Source organism: Lissotriton vulgaris, chromosome 11 (genome assembly GCF_964263255.1).
Source record: "Lissotriton vulgaris chromosome 11, aLisVul1.2, whole genome shotgun sequence".
Classification (NCBI taxonomy): domain Eukaryota; kingdom Metazoa; phylum Chordata; class Amphibia; order Caudata; family Salamandridae; genus Lissotriton; species Lissotriton vulgaris.
This window is the reverse complement of record NC_141699.1, coordinates 403639910-403659387: the sequence shown is the minus strand read 5'-3', so window position 1 is coordinate 403659387 and position 19478 is coordinate 403639910. Positions and strand designations below refer to the sequence as shown.

The 19478-nt window shown below is 50.3% G+C and overlaps 1 protein-coding gene across 3 annotated transcripts in view; it reads left to right on the top strand.

Annotated features, from left to right (window-relative positions):
* ELMOD3 (ELMO domain containing 3) overlaps positions 1 to 19478 on the top strand; it is a 227320-nt gene that overhangs the window by 103334 nt on the left and 104508 nt on the right. For all 3 annotated transcript variants that reach the window (XM_086943445.1, XM_086943444.1, XM_086943446.1), the window contains 2 exons: positions 180 to 303; positions 7095 to 7217. In XM_086943445.1, coding sequence (XP_086799571.1) covers positions 180 to 303; positions 7095 to 7217 — 247 coding nt within the window. The remainder of the gene's footprint in view (positions 1 to 179; positions 304 to 7094; positions 7218 to 19478) is intronic.

The window sequence follows — 19478 nt, the reverse complement described above, 5'->3', positions numbered from 1 at the left end:
CCAGCTGAAACTGCTGAGGAGGAGGTGATGTTTCTTTAGTCTCGATCTATATTTGTAGTTTCTGGTTCCAATAGTCATTTGACATGCTGACAGATGGTTGGTATTTAATAAGCTGACATTTATGGTGTAGAGTGTTCTCTTTTGTTTCACTGATCTTTATCATTCCTCTCTCTTTACAGAAAAACATACAGCCAACTGTGCGCAGGACGGGGCTGTCGGCCATATCCCACTTCCTCTTTGGACCCCCGCGTCTGCATCGTGTTCTACAGGAAGAACGGGACTTGGCTCTTACTATTGCCCAGTGTGAGTCTCTGTTCAAGGTGGCAGGCCTTCACTGAGCTTAAGGATCGTGCTCCAGGTCTTCACTATAGTGCTGGCCCACTGTCTCTTTTCTGTATCTTTGATTTCTCTGAGAATATTCTTCCTGGATTGCTCAATTGCAGGACAAACAAATGTTGCTCTTTGGTAGGGTTTCTAAAATGTGTAGGTTTGGGACCCCATGGGCCTCAGGAGAGGGCTGCAGTAAGTAGCCTGATGTGGCCAGTTCGACTGTTATAAGTCGTAGCCAGAGCCGGACTGGCTACCGGGTGTTTTTTTTATAAATAAACCATGCAAAAAATAAATAGTTGCAAACACACTTTAAAACCATTTGTTTCCGCATTGTTTATTTAGAGGCATTACAAGTAGGAACATGTTATGTTATGTTATGTTATGTTAAATAGAATTTATTGAGCGCACGTACGCCCGTAGGCTTCATGGCGCTATTGGAAGATTTGCAGAGACATAACACAACAACAAAAAGAGGCAGAAGTTAACTATGGGTAGGCTTGCTTAAAAAGCCAAGTTTTGAAAGCTTGTCTGATAACCAAAAGGTCTTCATGGAGTCTCAGTGTCAGTGGCAGAGAATTCCATAGGGAGGAGGCTAGAAAGTGAAAAGAACCACCTCCCTGGCGTTGTTTCCTAATTCGAGGCACAACTAACACGTTCTTGTGACCCGAGCAAAGGGCGCGTGAGGGGGTGTACCTGACAAGCAGGCTGCTAATAAATCCAGGGCCCTTGCCTTGTAGAGCCCTAAAGATAATGCATCCAGCTTTAAAGGTTGCTCTCTGTGCTACTGGCAACCAGTGGAGACCGGCCAGACCCGGCCTGATGGACTGCCACTTGGGTATCTTGCAAATCAACCTGGCCGCTTGGTTCTGAACCAGTTGTAGTCTCTTGAGCTGCCCGGCTGGAAGACCCAAATACAAACTGTTGGAGTAGTCCAGGCGGGACAGCACGAGAGCGATGATGACTTGGATCAGAGCAGAGTAGGTTAACAGGTGGGCAATCTTCCTGATCTTACGGAGTTGAAAAAAACTTGAGGATACCACCGTCCCCACCTGACTTTTAAGAGAGAGGTCTTCATTAAAAGTAACCCCTAGGCTTTTTACTGTTTGGGACTTGGCTGGAGGATTTCCCATTTCTGGAGGCCAGAAATGTGGCCCCCAGTACAGTTCACTCTTCCCAGGCAAAATCAATTCAGTTTTGCCTGGGTTGAGTTTCAGGTGATTTAGACTCATCCATCTCTGGATGTGGACCATGGCCTCCCCAAATTCGGTGGCAGCGCCAGGGGAGTCCAGACGGAAGATCAATTGCAAGTCGTCAGCATAGTTAAAAATTAAAGCTTTAAACTTTCTTAGTGAAAACAGGGGTCGTAAATACAAATTAAATAAAAGTGGGGACAAGGACGATCCCTGAGGGACTCCGCATTCATTTTTAATTTTAGGGGCTTTAAAGGTTCCTAGTCTCACTGCCTGGGTACGATCCGAGATAAATGACTTCAGCCATTTCAAGGCCGAGCCTCAGAGGCCCGCCTGCTCGACACGGTCGACCAAGATGGTGTGGTCGACCGTGTCAAACGCGGCCGACAGGTCAAGAAGTACTAGTGCTTGATGAATATCCTTGTCCGCATTGCATCTGAGTACATTCTGGACCGCCAGTGTCACCATCTCGGTGGAGTGCCCCGGTCGAAACCCAGCTTGATTAGGTTCCAGATATCCAGTGGATTCAACAAAGCTAGAGAGACAGCTAGCAGCATGTGCCTCCAGAATTTTTGAAAGGATATCGGACGATAGTTTGATGGATCGTGGGGGTCCAGGCCAGGTTTTTTAATCAAGGGAATGAGTAAAGCGTGTTTAAACCCTACAGGTACCTTTCCCTGATCAAGTGAATCATTTAGCAGAGGAAGGATCCCCTGGGGGATAGATTGCCCTATTTCTGTAAAAATGTGGGGTGGGCAGATGTCGTCGGGTGAACCAGACTTGACACGTGCCAGGAGAGCGGAAAAGGTTTTAGAGTCTATGGCAGGGAAGGCATCTAACGTGGCGGGATTATTAAAAATATCATCTAAGGGAGATGATGTAGGAGAGCTTGCAATGTTGCATTTTATTATTACAATTTTCTCTCTGAAGTATTCATTCAGAGAGTCACACAACTTCTGAGTAGGAACTATTGAGGGGGCTGTCCTATCCTCGTCGCAGAGCTCATTAACTATATTAAATATATCTTTAGTTTTGTTGGAAGAGGTTAGAATTTTTTGGGAGAAGTAATTGGTTTTGTGTTGGTGCAGAATTTTTTGGAACTCCTTCCTAGCAGCGCAATACACTTCTCTATCTTGTGGGGAGTAGTTTGCTCTCCACTTCCGTTCCTTTTGTCGTACCCCTAATTTAAGATTTTTCAATTCTTGGGTAAACCATTTATGGGCGTCGTTCCCTCTAATACTGGAGACCAGTACAAGGGGGGCTGAAAGGTCAGCTGCGTGGCGTAGCCAGTTTGACAGAGATCTCTCGCCAGAGTCCAGGTCATCATGCAGCAGAGGTATAGATTTACTTAAAACGTCAATGAATCCAGGAAGATCCATAGATTTCCATTTACGGAATTCTTTGCCCATGCATGATCTGGTCTTGACATTCCCTCGTATTTCCAACGTGAACTGAATGACGAAGTGATCCGACCAAATACATGGACTGATAACAGGGTTAGGTAGTGGTAGGTTGTGCGTCCAGATTTGGTCGAGACTATGACCTTTATGGTGGTTAGGTGAGTGAATGTGCTGGGTTAGATTAAGGTCTGTGAGCAGGTCTTTTAGTTCAGTAGCTTGGGTATCTGTGTCTATGCTGTCGAACCAGTAGTTTAGGTCCCCAATTAAGATGGTTTTAGAGTAGCTGACTACGTGTGAAGCCAACTGCTCTGCCAAAAGAGATGGATAGTGGGCCATGTATTGGGGAGGGCGGTATATCAAGACCAGGATAAGGGCCCCACTTTCAGTATCGAGCTTGATCACCAGATTCTCTGTGTCTGGAAGGGTCAGAGAGGGTAATTCCTTGAAGTGGAGGGATTTAAGGATAATAGCTGCTACACCGCCTCCCGCCTTCCCGGATGTGCGATTGGCTGTCAGAATATAATATTCTGAGGGAAGTGCTACAAGAATATCGGGAAGGGAGTGAGGGGCTAACCAAGTTTCGGTAAGTAAAAGGATGTCAGGTTTTGCCTCCTTCAGGAATAGAAAGATGTCGACTTGGTTTTTAATCAAGGACCGGGTGTTGAGATAATAACACAGATTGTGAGTTACAGTAGATGCAGGTCGAAGCTCAGGAATAGATGGTAAAAGAGGCTGAGCGTCATCCACTGGAAAGGGGGAAGAGGAGAGGCCGGCAGGTCCCCAGCAACAGAACTGGCCCCTACCCTGCCACCCAACTGAAAGACCCGTAGAAGTTCAGGCCCTACTGTAAACCAGTTTAGTAATAAAAGTTTGTTAGAGGTTCTCAGCATTTTTTAGAGATCTGGTTGTTATGAAAAATTGGTGTCAGACAGTTTAAAATTGAGAAACCATGTTCTGTGGTGGTCTTATCTTTGCTCTGGGTCTTTCCTCCAGATGTAGATTTCAACTTACCTGCACTTTGCATATTCTTTGCCTCTTTATAAAGTACAACTACTATTTGCACTGGCGATAGAGCCACTCTCCATCCATCTATGATGCAGTAAAGAGCCATGGGGCATCCCCCTAGGGCAGTGGTTTTTAAGCTGTGCGCTGGAGACCCATGAAGCCTACTCAGGGGGTCAGTGACTGCTTACAAAATTAAATAGAATCAACTGATTGATAAAGTGTATATAAATAAAGAAGAAAAAATCTTACTGAATATAGCACTGACAAGGAGTGGCATCAGTTGAATTTAGAAAAGCTCTGACCTTCCCTTTAAAATTAAACTTAAGATTTGTTTTCTTCATTTTTGTTTCTAAATTAAATAAAATATTTCATCATTTGTGTGTTTGTTGTTTGAATGCCTGTTTCTGCATTTTTGTGTATTGTTTTGCAGTTGAAACCATTGTAAATGCCTAGGCTGAGGTCACCGGCTTCCAGTATGGACTCTGTAGCTGTCCCTATATTCCAAAAATGATTCACTGGAGGTGCCCGGCTCCAGGAAGGATTAAGTGGGGGCCCACAAAAGTCAAGAGGCTAAGAACCACTGACCTCGGGTGTAGCACGCAGACGAGATGCTGCTGGATCAGCCTTTTGAAGCCATGTGTCTTAGAAGTACATTGCCCCCATCAGGGATGGGCCCTCTTGAAGATGTTCATGCTTCTTCGCTGGCTTTATTATTTTGTCAGCTTGTCACTGTACCGGACTGTCAGGATTTAAAGATCCCTAGACTGTTGTGGGTAATATAGGTTAGAATACTGCTCGAGGCCAGGTAGCAATGGCTACGCTTCGCCTTCCCACAACTGCGGTCCGTTTGGGAGTACCGAACTGTGAGCATTACTTCCCTGCCTCCCAGCTCCAGTGACTGTTCAGCTGTTTAGAGGGCACCACGGCGATTCAGTAGCCTGGTCCCTTAATAGGATATGCTAGTATTTTTGCCTGGGAAGTCGCTGCTAGTCTTTCTCCTCAACTGCTCAGGGTGACCTGCCAGTGCTATTGCCGAATGTTGCGCCTGATTGCGTTGGCACTGCACTACGCACCTGTCATTTTGCTATTGAGCCTGCTCCATTCTCTGCAATGGTAAGGATTCTTGCTCTTGCTGCCATGACTCCGTGAGATGCCTTGGACATAGAGACCTCCGGGACCTCCCACAAGAGGGCCTCCTGCTAAACTTTGAGGAGCTTTCTGAATAATATGCGATCCCTCAGGGTCAGTTCCTGACTTATAGTGCTCTGACTCATGTTTTGTAACACAACTATACCATCACCTCACGAGGTATTACAAACACTACATACCATGGGATCCGGGCATCACTTAATCAAGTGGATTACTACACACATGAAATCAAGTGGATTACTGCTCACATGAAATTCCATTTGACACTATTGAGAGAGAAGTGGAAGGTAGAGCTGGAGGATGCGTTCAGAGATGCGGAATGGGACCATATATTAGCCCCCCTGCCACTGGGTCCTAGAATGCCAGATTCAGGCACATTTAGTTTTTTATTCAACACAGAGCATACTTATCCCCTGCAAAACTCAACACATTTTGGGGGTAGCAGATATGTCCTGCCCGAGATGTGGGGGCGAATTTGTCTCACTTGTCTGTCCATGTCAACCAGGACATTTGGGAGGTGTGTTCCAAGGTACACTTAAGCGTCCCAAACTCTCCCCCCCCCCCCCACACTTGATCCCTGAACCGCTTTTTTGACTCAGTCCTGGTGATGCATTGTATATCTTCTGCTGCGGGAAGGGCAGTGCCCCTTCATCTGTGACTGAATGGTGCAGCTTAGTTCTTTTCTGGGCTCAGTCCCAAAGTACGGCTCGGGGGCACGAGGAAGCCAGAGGATTTCAGAAACCTCTACTATCACTGGACTGGGATGAGCTGACCTCCATATTTGAGGGCTTTCCTAGAGATGATACCTTACCCCTCCTAGAGATAATACCTTACCCCTCCTAGAGATAATACCTTACCCCTCCTAGAGATAATACCTTACCCCTCCTAGAGATAATACCTTACACCTGTAGAGGATGTGTCACAAATCCTATTCGGAGTGGGCACGGCCCACGTCTTTACTTACTGAGTATGGTAGGCTAGGCTCCCAATCATGTTCCTCGTTAATCTGTTCCATAAAAACCTGCTATCAGCTTAGGCACACCACACTGTGTGCTTGCGGGCACATCTCCCTCTTTCTCTGTTTATGGCCTGTGCGCAAGCAACTGGCAGTGACGCGTACCTGAGTTGCACAGTATTATAGCACACTCATGCTTCCACCAATGTGAAGTCCACACTCCCACCCTCATTCAGTCCTATTAAGGCCAGTCTCCTGGACAGTGCCACCTACTGATGCCCTCATGTTTTATATGGTTGTAATGTTTTTTCTTACTCTGTGTTGATGTCCTTACCGACCTGTAACTGATGATCCATTTGTGACCTGACATCACTGCTTACAACGTTTCTGCAAATGGAATGATGTTTGTATTGCAAATTATATCTAGTCATTAGTCTTTTCTATTTTTGAGTAAAACAAAAATAAACCAATTATTTTTTTTAAAGGTTAATGTCCTTTGTTGTTGTGTACCATATTAGCCAACTACTGTTTTTTTTGGCTTTTGTTCTGTGGGATGTTACTGTGTGGCTTGGCATAGTGGGAAATGCTATTGTGAGGTTGGTGATACTCCTCAGTATGACAAATCAGTGCTAACCTAGATATGTGTGTGTGATGTATGTAGTGAGGTCTTCATGTTACCTGTATTTTTTTCAGCATTGTATGTCAGACTTCTACTGATGACATATTTGGCTAATTTCTGGAGTGTTGTAAGTAATGTTTTTTGTTAACCGGAGTAATGAGCTGTGCTCATTGTGCCTTGTTAGTTAACTTTTGTATTTTCCTTTATTTTGTTGTATATTGTGCCCTACTACAACCCTTCCAATCATCTTTAACTACCATAAGAGTGTAAATATAATGTTCTACTATAGCAAATGCTGGTAAAATTTAAAATGCAGGAAATATTTTTTGTTATGTTTTCTAGCCATTCTTCTTTCGTGCAGAGCACTTTGAGTTCAAGCAGTCTGAAACCTGTGAGTGTTTTTGAAGGGTTTAACACTTCTGCTAAGCCTAAGCTTCTCCTTGCAGGCGCTCTCGACACAAGTCAGAAGGTGCACATGCGAGTTCTGCAGACAGTGTACAAGAAGCTAACCGGTTCAAGATTTGACTGTCCCCGCTTTGGAGCCCATTGGGAGCACCTCGGTTTTCAAGGTGAGCAGTCCCATATTCAGCAGCGGGTCAATTTTGCATAAAACTGACACTTCTGCAAAGATTGGCTCTTCTGCAGTACAAGTTTGTAGACTATCAACTCCCATCTGGGTGATCTGGAATAATGGTGACTCTGTCTTGTGTGTGAAAATAGGACTTTAAAAAATTGTAAACCACACACGTCCTGAAACCCACCAAATGTATTATCTTTTCATTCCAGAAGCGCACCTGGTAGTGGTGCTTTTTCATATCTGATAGAGACTACTAGCCGTAGATTCCTTAATGTAGAATTATCCCCAGGCGTGAGACTGGATCCAGAATTTTTTTTGCCACAGCATCCCTGCACGCCGGGGGGATGGCATCTCGAGACTCCGCCCTGGCGTTGTCCGCGTACCTGACATCAGCGAGGTCACATAAGTGCCACCCTGTCGTGCGCTACGTCAGTTTTTTCCTTTTCCGCGTGCAACGCGGATCTGGATCGTGCACCTGGCCTGTTTCGGGCCTTTCCCTTTCGCTTGTTGCGTGTGTGTGGGAACAGTGTGCGAATGCCTTCGGCTTTAAGACGTGCTCGTCTTGTGTGCGCCAGATGTCGGCGACGGATCCTCATCCCATCTGCATGTGGTGTTTGGGAGAACATCACGACTCCACTGATTGTGTGGCGTGCCAGCAGATGAAACCGAAGTCCCGGCGGGAGCGCCGGATGAAACTTCTTTCAGCCCGCATGTCCAGGTCGGCATCGTCACCACGCCGGGCCTTTGCGGAGGGTTTCAGGAATCGCCGCCTCTGTCCTCGACATCTTCCTTCTCCCAGGCCGCAAGAGTGTCTCTCACCTGTCGGTAAGTGTCGCAGTTTGTCCCCGGAGGACTGGTTCCCGGCTTGTTGGGGGCGCGGGCTCTCCGCGGTTGGTGCGGCCCGCGTGTCGTCCCCCTATCCACTGTTTCCCGGTGTGGGGGCGTCGAGCCCAAATGGAGACCTATATGCGGAGGGCTTGCAGGCCTCGCTGGCTTCTCCTCCTCCTCCTTCCCCTCCTGGGATGTCTGCGGATCACTTGCCGTGTGCGGGGCCCTATGCGTCGTCGTCTGTGGCTCTGGCCCCGGCGCCGACTGGCTTGGATCCAGGTCCGGAGGATGTGGTGCCATTGCGGTGCGGCCCTTCGGGGGTCCCTCATTCGCCACAAACTCCTGCGGGAGTCCCTGTGGTGTCGCAGGAGGTCGCCGGGGCTCGGGTCGCATCCCGAGTCCCCCTCGGACGAGGCCACCGCCTGTCCTGAGGGCCGAGGGGAACTCGGGATGCGCCCTCGGGACAGGCGGTGGCCTCATCCGAGGCCAAGGTGATGCCGCTTAGGCGCCGGCGGCTGCTGGCCCTGGCAGAGGGCCCTTCTCGTACCGTCACAGGCCGAGGCTGGTGGGGGACCCTTTGTCCCTTCCCGGGTCCCTCTTGCCCCTCCACGCAGGCGGCTGCCTCGTCTGAGGCCCATCCCCGGTCTCCTGCGCTGTGCGCTGTGGCGGAGGTCATTCCGGCATCTCCCCTGGCGGCGGACGACGATGTCCTACCTCAGATTGCGGACTCTAAAGTGCCAGGCTGACGTCGGGTCGTTGACTCGTCGCCAGACGCCTCCTCTTCTCCAGAGGTTCAGCTCTTGCTGGTTTCCTCCTCGCCGGAGACGTGCCGCTGCGTCGTGGCTTTTCCCCCAACGTCATCTAAGGATGGCTCCTCGCCGTCACCGCGATCTTCGCCGGAGGTGCCGCAGGTCCCCCACTCCTCGGTCCCTCTTTTTCCTTTCCGGACCTGGCCCTTCCTTCCTCCGGTTGGCTTGGGGGACGGCCGCCTTAGCTTGCAGGTGTTACCTACTGAGGAGCTGCTATCTCCACCGCGGGGCACTATGGAGGCGGGTGCTGCCTTTGCTTGTGCTGTTTCCACGGCTGTGGGAATCTTGCGCATGGGTGATCCAGCTGCCCGTTTTCCCGCAGATCATCTTCTGGAGGTCCTCCATCATGGTTTTGGTGGTAGGGAGCTGCTGCTTCCCTTCGAGGGTTCGCTCCTTCTTCTCTTCTGGGGGCTTGGGGCGGCGCAGCCACGGAGGACCCGGTGCCCCAACACCTTCTGCACCGCTACCATCCGGCGCCGCAGGATCCTTTGTGTCTTTCCCTCCACCATTCTACCAGGGGCCGTCTTTTGGAGAATGCCTTCCCCTCTCTGCCACCGCTGTTGTCTCCACCGTCGTGGGAGGCCTGCTGGCTTGACTCCTGGGGGCGTAATGTGTTTGCCTCCACCAGTGCGACTCTGCGGGCTCTTAACACTGTGTGTTTTGGCTAGGGCCACTTCTTGCTTGTCGGACTCCGCGGAGTCCCTTATGTCTGCCTCTCCTCTGGAGGGTGCCTATGTTGAGTTGAGGCACCATGTGTTGGGTGGCCGGGATCGGGCGGCGTTTATTTGCCGCACAGCTCGGGGCATCTCGGAGGTGCTTGGTCATGCCATGGCTTTTTCGGTCGCACTTCGTCGACAAGCCTGGCTTTGGGACAGTGTGTTTGCAGAGAACGTTCGATAACGGCTGGTGGACCTTCCCTTCGATGGCGGTCTTTTGTTCCACGCACCTGCGGACTCGGCCATTCAGAGGTTCTTGGGGGAGCTTCGGCCTCCTCCTCCTCCTCCTCCTCGACCTGTGAGTTGATCTGGTTTTCAGGAGGTGTTCTTCTGTTGGGGCGGGTTGCCCCAGTTGTGTGATTACTGTACATTCAAGTCCTTCTTCTTGGACTATTGTGCTGTTGGCTGGCCCTTTCTTGAATATGTTTTTTGTTTTTGGCTTTTGCTACGCCGTGTTGGCCCTGAGAATAGGCCTTCTGTTATTCTTTTGGCTGTTTGGCAAGCCGACTGCGGGTTCTCCGCAGGTCTTTCTGTTGTCCACTGCTGCGGAATGTTTTTTCCTAAGAGGGTTCCTATGTCTTGGGACGTGACATGCCCTATGTGGGGTAATGGTAGCTATTATATAGCCCTGTCTTGTGCTGGGGAGGTGTGGTTGCCTTTCGGGCCTTTGCTCTCCGTGGCGTTACGATATGTTCCAGGTGCGATCCTCTTGCTGATAGTTTTGGATTGGCTTAAGTTGCGCCCCGTGCTGTCTTTCTCCTGGGTTGCTGCGTTTTTGGCTTGGTCTTGCCTGCGGCCTTGCGTCATGGCTCTGCCTAGTTCCTCTTCTTTTTGGGCTGTGTGTGTGGAATCCTCCCTTGGGGATGTGTCCGGGCCCTTCTTGACTTTCCTGGTCTCGGTCTTCGGCTGGCGTCTGGCTAGCCCTGAGTGCACTTTTCTGTGGTGTTGTCTGCGGCTGGCCGTGCATGTCAGTGCCCACTTAATGTTTTTATGCACCATATGCCTTCTGGCACTTTTAGCAGGACATTCTTCCTTGCCTTGTCCGCTTCTTCCAGTGGACTCTGCCTTCAGTTCTGCTTCTCCTCCCTAGGGTTAGAGCTGGTTCTTGAGTTCCTTGTCTCTCTTTGGGCACTGTCTGACCCTGCGGGATGTTGGGCGGTTCTCCCTGGGTGTCCTTGGGCTACCCTTTCTGCTTCCCCTGCCTCATTGTTGAAGGCGTCGTTCTGTCTGGCCAGTTGACTTCTGGCTGTGTTAGATTTAGCTGCCCTCTTCACTGTGCGTGTTCCCGGTGGGGGGGCTTGCCTTTGCTCTTCCTCTTTTCCTTGGAGTCTCCAGGTTGCTCTTCTTCCTAGGTGCTCCTCTTCCTTATTTGGGCCTTTGGGGCTTCTGGGGAAGGTTCTTGATACCTTGAATAGGTGTGGGGCGCTCTGGCCTCCTTTCACCTTGCCCTTGTTTCTCCTGCTGATGGACGGCAGGCTGCCTCTCTTCTTGTCTTCTCGTATCCCCTCTGGAGTTGGTGATCTTCTAGATGCAGGGGTTCCCCTTGCCTGGGGGGACAGGGCTCTTTTACCCGTGGACCTCGTCACCTGTGGAACCCTCTATTATGTCCAGGCTGGTATGGTCCTCTTGCAGACCCTCCTTCCCCTTGGGTATGGCTAGGGGATCTATTCTACATTAAGCAATCGGCGGCTAGTAGTCTCTATCAGATGTACGAGTTACTTAACTTCGGTAACGATGTATCTGGTAAAGACGATTCTATCCGCAGATTCCTTCTCGGCCCACCCTTCCTCCTCGTTCTGCGAGGACCTTTGGCTTGGTCTTCTGCATTCGCCTCCCTGTGGGTGGCTATGTCTTCAGTGAGTGCATTCTGTCACTCTTTCTGATAGGTTGTTTGTCCTGTTTATTTGTTCCTGTCCTCCCTTTTTGGCATATCGGAGGATAGGTTTATAGGTACTTCTGTGCCCTTGTGCTCTAGTTGCCCCAGATTGGGGCCTACCTTCTACCCCCCAACTCTTCTCCTTTCATTACTAGGGGTTCTGGCTCCTTTCCTATCTTCTAGGTTGGGGTCTTTTGGCCGGCCCTCTGCCTCTGTTCCTTATGGGGTTGTCACATTCTGTGATGGGGCTGTCTTGGAGTCTTATCGTGCCTTGTTTGTCCCGGACTGGTTCCCCTTCATTGTTATTGGTTGGGGTTGTAGGCCTGCTGCATGTTATCATGACGTTTTTTTATATATTCTTTGTCTCCAGGGGGGTCTATCGCCGTACTGGCAGGGTTGCTGTTCAGGGCGGTGCTCTGTTCTTGCTTCTTTCCCTGCCTTTGGGTGCTGCAGTGTCTGGCACTGCTCCTTATGGTGGTGTTTCTCACCCTTCCTTCCAATTTTTCTGCTCTTTTGCACACTGTTCCTATACTCTCACAGTTTTGTCTGATGGCTCCTCGTTGTGGCGCGGAAAAGTTCTCCAAAGAAAACTGACGTAGGTCTCCGGGTGGGATTTATGTGACCTCGCTGACGTCACGTACGTGGACAACGCCAAGGCGGAGTCGCATGATGTCATCTCCCCGGCGCCTAGTGATGCTGTGGCAAAAAAAAATCCGGATCTAGTCTCACGCCCGGGGATAATTCTACGTTAAGGAATCTGCGGCTAGAATTGTCTCTACCAGATACATCGTTACCGAAGGTAAGTAACTCGTACTTTTGGAATCAGTGTTTTTTACATATTGACTGCGACTTGATTAATTTAACACCTTTCATTTTTAAGAAACGTTGGCTTAAAAATGTTGATACAACCATCCTAATCAGGAAAACAGAAGTGCTAACAAGATGCCTTGGTTGCATTTGTAATCCGTCAGATCATGCCGCTTCCAGATTCCTTAAATCCAACTCTTTCATGCCCGACTAAAGATAATCTAAGGGTTCTCTCTTACTCTTTCCTCACAGTACCTTCAGTCAGGCAAGTTAATTAATTTGAAAAATTCTGGCAGTAACATTCTTGCTCTTTTAACAGCTAGAAAGAAGATGGCACCTCCCACTTCTGGGCTTTGCCCCATTATCCTAGTAGGTTTTGCAAAAGTTGAAAGCCATCTCTTTATATAGTGAACTAAAACGAAGTACACTGTGTAAAGATTCCAGGCAACCTTTATTGGTTTACAGAGGAAAAATGTATTGCACTAAATGCTGTCTTTTATGGTTGTATGAGCGAGCAAGTTAGGCTTATCAGAGGATAGTGCTTAGCATTTGTTGTACTCACAGAGGCAAAAAAATGTGACACGCACTCAAGAATAAATCCGGGGCCAATTTTGGAAAATAAGGCATATTTTTATATAAATTTTGATACCAAGAACTTAGTAACTTATCAAGTAAGAACTTCTTTAAATATTGTTTTTTGCAGGCAAGTAAGCACTTCACTTCAATGCATCTTTACGGAGCAGTGCCCCCTATGGGAGAAAAGGCATATTTTGCATACAATTATTTACAGTCGGTTTCTGTGGGTCACCTTTCAGACTTGGGGTAATAGGGGGCCACCGTCCAAAGTACCACAAGCAGTTACCTATTACCTCATTTGGGGTGTCCGAGTGCAGAAGTGAAGGTTGGGTTGGTAGCTGTGTGCACTACGCCTGTGGAAAGAAGGGGGCTACCTGGAAACGAGCTGCAGAGGGGGACTTGGGGACAAGTCAGGAAGCTCTGAATGGGGGTGCTGGGTCACAGGGGTGCAGGGTCACATGGGTGCTGGGACAAGGGGGCACAGCTGGTTCTTCGGTACCCGGGCTGGGGTGCTCGGTTGCAGAGTGGAAGTGTCAGCTGGGCTTTATGCGTCCTAGGGCCTTGCGGTTGTCGGTCTCGCCAGCTGAGGTTGCAAAATCAGGACTGCTGGGCGACTCTGGAGGCGGGTCTCTGCAGTGCTGTCGTCCCTTGATGGCGGCTTGGTCTCGGTACAGTGGGAATCCGTATTGGACTCACACAGGCTCGGTTTGCTGCAAGAGGTGCGGTGCCCCGGGTATTGTTCCTGTTATATTTTCGGGTTCGGTCCATGTAGCGAAGAAGCTTATCTCTCTAATATTGTCCTCACAAGAACATATCAGCTGTGAACTTTTGCACATATTTGCATGTACGACAATGTTGGATTAGTTTCTCTGAAACTAATTTGTTTACACATTCAGCTTTGAACAACATTATCACAATGCCTTGGCCATCCTGTACTAGGCCTCTTTACGCACTCTGTACAAATGCCGTCCTATCTTCATCCATGGGGCATCAGAGCTATCTACATATCCATACCATCGCTAATCTACACAGACCTCGCAAGGCTACTTTTTAAAATAAATAATGAGCATCCCAATAGATTGGTTGAGACACGTCAACTGATTCTGCGGGTCCCTCATTTTTTATTTTTAAAAAAATATATCTTTTATTGATTTCACAGAAGAAAAGAAAACATGAACTGTGCATCATTCGTTGTCTCACATCTTAACGGTATGTGTTATTGTCACGGGGTGGTTCACAAAATACAGTTTTACATCACATTTTGTACATTATCAGGTTTATGTTACACGTTGTCTAGCTGCAATGGCATTGCCTAGTCCCAATAGTATGGCAACGTGCGATGTATTGTAGTCGCTGTCCCTTAGGCTGTCACTGGGTCATGGTCACCGGGGGGACCTAGCCAGTGTCTCTTGTCTCTGTTCTAGTGTCACGGTGTTGTGTATCTCTACAGCAGCAGCCGCGGGGCCAGGGGATGGGACCAACGCGCCGCTCGTTTGTATCGGGGCGGGCAGAAAGGTCCGCCGTCACCTCATCTTGGGTCTAAACCTGATTGCCAATTGCAGTCATCGCCATGGCTGGTGTTTCAGCGTGTATCTCTCCCTCCCCAGTGGTCCCGTGTGCGTCGAACGCTGTGTGGCGGCGGTCAGGTGTGAGGCCGCAACATGTACCCCTGTGGTCCAAGTTCGTCCGCTAATGTGATCAATAGGCCGGCTGGGAAATGATAGGGTAGTTCGTGACCGTGGGAGGGGAAGTGGAGGGGGTGGGAAGCTCAAGGAGAAGGGTGAGTGGGGATGCAACTGGCGGTGGGAGAAAAGGATGGGGGGGGGGGGAGGAAGAGGGGGTGGGGTTGGTAAACTTGGAGATGTGAATCGTGTGTTGTGGTGGGAACTTGTCAATGCGGTGGGAGCTCGGAGGTGTCATCGTATGTTGCCTATAACTGCTCGTCTATTCCTGGGAGGGTGGCGCACTATTCAGATGGTGGTGCAAGGTGCGGGTGAGGTGGGGAGGGTGCTGTCATGTAGGTTAGGTAGGAATGCCACCAACAGATCTAATGGTGTCTCGATCTGGTGGTTCGTGTTCACCCCTATTTGGGGGCTTCGGGATTGTGGCCCACAGTGTCTATCTTGTTCGCTGCGTCGTGTTCGCGTCTGGGGGGGGGGGGTCGTTCGAGGGAACTCCTGGCCTCTGGCATTCTCTATGGAAGGAGCTTAGCGGTTCGAGGCATGTGGGCTGCTAAATTCATATCTTAGCATTAGATCGCCACCTAGTGTTGGGTCCGGATGATCGCACATTGTTGTCCTGGAAGAGTCTTCGAAGTATCCTGAGATGGGTGGCTCCTCCCCTGGACTACAGTGCGCATGGGCATCGGCTCCATCCCCAGATTGTTTTTTTCCGCCATTGGGTTCGGATGCGGTCTCGACGTCTCTCCGTCGGAACCGAATAAACATCTAATTTAACGGCCAAAAGGCTTTGGGTTCTTTACGTCGGTATTGTTTGCGTACGGTCTCGAGTTCTTCCGTCTCTCGGAGCCGGAATCAGCGGAGTTTTTACTACTCTTCGGACATCGAGGCCTTCTCATCGCGACTCGACACTAAGTTCCCAACATGGAGCGGAGCCCGTTTAAGCTCTGTCCGCTCTGTGGGTCCAAATACCCACATATAGACGTGCACCCGGTCTGTAATAAATGCCTTTCGCCAGACCATGACGAAGGAAGTTGCAGGGCCTGTGCGAGTTTCAGGTCGAAGAAAACTCTCACGATTCGGCGCGCGGTGCGCCTTGTCGCCAAACAGGCGGCCCCGGATCCAGAAAACATCTTCGACGACCAAGAAGAGGAGGACCAGAGCCATCATCTTCAAATCTCCCCGCCTGAGACGGAGGTCGAGGCTGATCCGGAATATGACGACGACGGAGTCGTGGGTCAAGGCCTTGAATACGTCGACGAGGTAGGGGACGACGATATGGTTTATGGGGCCGCGGAAGATAGCTCAGGGGACGAGCTATGCCCCGAAGTTGACGGACATCAAGAGAGGGTCGCGGGATCGCCTGTCGGCCTTACCCAACACCCTGTAGCGCAAGCCACGGCCCCGCCTGCTGGCCCGGCCACGGACATACTTGCTGCGCCGAGGGTTTCGAAACCGAAACTGAAAGCAACGGTCTCGACTGCACCTAAAATGGCCGACCCGAAACCGAAACCGAAAGTAAAGGACTCAATCGTCCCTAAGATGGCGGTCGCAACGGCAAAAACAAATAAACCGGCGGCCTCATCGACTCCGTCGACCTCCGGTCCGCAGAAGCCGAAGAAACACGGCGATTCCACAGGGTCAAAATCGGCGCCGGAGGAGAGATCCTCTAAGAAGGGTGGCACGCACAAGACAAGCGCGCCGGCGCAGGCAAAGCCAGCCAAGGCAACCGACACAGACCCGGCTCCAACGGGGACATCTGCGCATCGCTCCAAGGACTCGGGGTCGGCGCCGTCCATCCCTCCAAAAGACCAACGGAGCGTCGCATCCGAAGGCAAGGCCACCTCGTCGGTGCCAAAGACATCGGTCACCGACGCATCTCTCGTGGCTGCTTCATTACAAAGAATTAGGGAGAAGGCTTTTTCTTCGTCGACGCCAACGCCATCGACGCAGAAGGCGGCAGACGTCCCGGTCAAGCCCGCAAGTAAACTCCTCTTCCTTCTACCGCCAAAAGTGGCGCCGAAGGCTTTTTCATCGAAATCGACGCCAAAGAAGTCGGAATCTTCTACGGCAGGGGCATCTTCGGGTCAAGTGCTCGACCCAGAAGAGGATTCGGAGTGTTTCATAGACGCGGACACGGGGAAGTTAACCCTTTACAAAAGGAAGATCACTTCGCAGCCGGTGGAATCCTATGTCATCCCCCTAAAGAAGAAAAAGTTTCCACAGGACGCCTCAGGCCTCATGGAACCTATCCAGCCTCCTCTGGGAAGGAGCCCAACACCGTCTCCAGACCACTCTGAAAGTGAGGGCTATGGTGAAGATGAACAATACACGTTCCCAGTAAATGAACCTGATGCACAGCCAGATTCTTATTATGTCATTGGGGACCAAGGCACCCAAGATGTGGGACAAGACCCACAGACTTTCAGTACACGTGCATCCCCTACAGAGGATTCTGCAGGTTTTCATGCACTCATTGAGAGGGCAGCTGCTAATCATGATGTGGACATGCATGCTGACCCAGTTGAGGAAGACTTTCTATTCGACACCTTTTCAGTTTCGGAAAGAACTGTCAAGACCCTGCCTATGCTCAAAGGGGTCCTCAAGCATGCTGCGGACATCTTTAAAGAGCCTACCAGGGCGAGGGTGGTCAACCCACGTATTGAAAAAAAGTACAGACCAGCGCCTGCAGACCCTGCATACATTAGAGGACAGTTGCCGCTTGACTCCCTGGTGGTAGCAAACGCACGCAAGAGGGCCAACTCCCAAACAACGGGTGAAGCTCCTCCCCCGGATAAGGAGTCCAAAGTGCTAGAGGCAGGAGGCAAAAGAGTGGCTGCACAGGCTGCCAATTTCTGGCGTATTGCAAATACACAGGCACTACTGGCACGTTATGATAGATCACATTACGACACACTAGAGCAGATTGTGGAACACCTGCCTCCGCAGTTTCAAGAGGGCACCAAAATGATTATACAAGCGGGACAACTGATCTCCAACGCGGCCATAAAGTGTGCACTTGATGCCGCGGACACAGCCGCTAGGGCCATTAACACCAGTGTCATGCTCAGAAGACAGGCTTGGCTCCGCATATCGGGGTTCAAACCTGACATTCAAACAACCATACTTAATCAACCAGTCAATCCGGATAGACTGTTTGGTCCAGATGTTGACACCACCCTGGAAAAAATTAAAAAAGACACTGAAACTGCTAAATCTATGGGGGCCCTACAATCACAGCAGTTTCGTGGCAATAATTTTCGTCGCTCAGGTGCCCGTGGAGTCACCAGAGGACAGTTGGGTCAACAGTCACAGTTCCCTAGAGGTGGAGCACAGTCCTCGTACCCCAAACAAAACAAGAGGGGCTACAGGGGAAACAGCAACAAAGGACGTGGCAAAGGAGGCAACAATTCACGCTCCTCTGCCCCAAGCAACCAGTGACTCTCTGTCACTGCCCCCCGACCATTTAACACCTGTCGGGGGGAGAATACAGCAGTTCCTGCCCGTCTGGATCAACATCACCACAGACAGGTGGGTGCGACAGCTTATCCAGTACGGTTATTGTCTAGAGTTAAAGTCCACTCCACCCAACATTCCACCAAGGCAAAGACCTATGTCCGCAGAGCACTTGCACTTATTGCAGCAGGAAGTGTTGGTGATGCTGCAAAAAGGGGCAATCGAGCTCGTGCCAGTGGGGGAGGAAGGAACAGGGGTTTATTCCCTGTACTTCCTCATTCCAAAGGACGACGGATCTCTCAGACCAATTCTGGATCTCCGTCCCCTCAATCTGTACATACTGTCAGAGCATTTCCACATGCTTACACTGCAACAGATCCTTCCTATGTTAAACAAAGGAGACTTCTTAGCAACCTTAGATCTCAAGGATGCTTATTTCCACATTCCGCTACATCCGTCCCACAGAAAGTACCTCAGGTTCACTATCCAGGGCACGCATTATCAGTTCAAAGTCCTACCCTTCGGAGTCACAACTGCCCCAAGGGTGTTTACCAAGTGTCTGGCGACAGTAGCAGCGCACCTCAGGAGGCAGAACATCCATGTCTACCCCTACCTCGACGACTGGCTCGTTCAAGCCAGGTCGGAACAGCAGTGCGCCGCGGACATGTCGACTACCATTCACCTCCTTCACGACCTGGGTTTCTCGTTGAATTACCCAAAGTCACACCTTCAGCCGGCACACGTCCGGGAGTTTCTGGGTGCGACAATCAATACCCTGACGGCCAAGGCGCAACCAAACCAGGTCAGGATAGACGGCATACAGTCTTCAATCCAGAAGTTCAGACCGGGACACTCACTTCCAGCAAGAGTGTTCATGCAGTTGATAGGCATGATGGCCTCCTGCATCTTCATAGTCCCTCACGCACGGTTGCATATGCGCCCGCTCCAGGAGTGCTTAGCAAATCAGTGGACACAGGCTCAGGGACAATTAACAGACCTAGTGTTGGTTACCAGTCGGGCATACAACTCTCTGCATTGGTGGACTCCACACAACCTTTGCAAGGGCCGGCTGTTCCAGGAGCCAGTACCACAGGTTATCCTGACAACGGACGCATCTCTCCAGGGATGGGGAGCTCATCTGCTCACTTACACAGTGCAGGGACTATGGACGACGCAGCAACAGAAGATGCACATCAACTATCTAGAACTGATGGCGATCTTCATGGCACTCAAGTCCTTCATTGTACATCTGTGCAACAAAGTGGTGTTAGTCCGGACGGACAACATGACCGCGATGTACTACATCCAAAAGCAGGGGGGCACCCACTCACCACAGCTGTCTCACCTGGCTCAGAGCATGTGGAAGTGGGCCATTCAGAGGAACATCTTCCTCATGGCAGAACACCTCCCAGGGAAGGACAATCAGATGGCGGATCTGCTCAGCAGATACAGTCATCAAATGCACGAGTGGGAGATACATCCATCGGTACTCCAGCCGTACTTCCA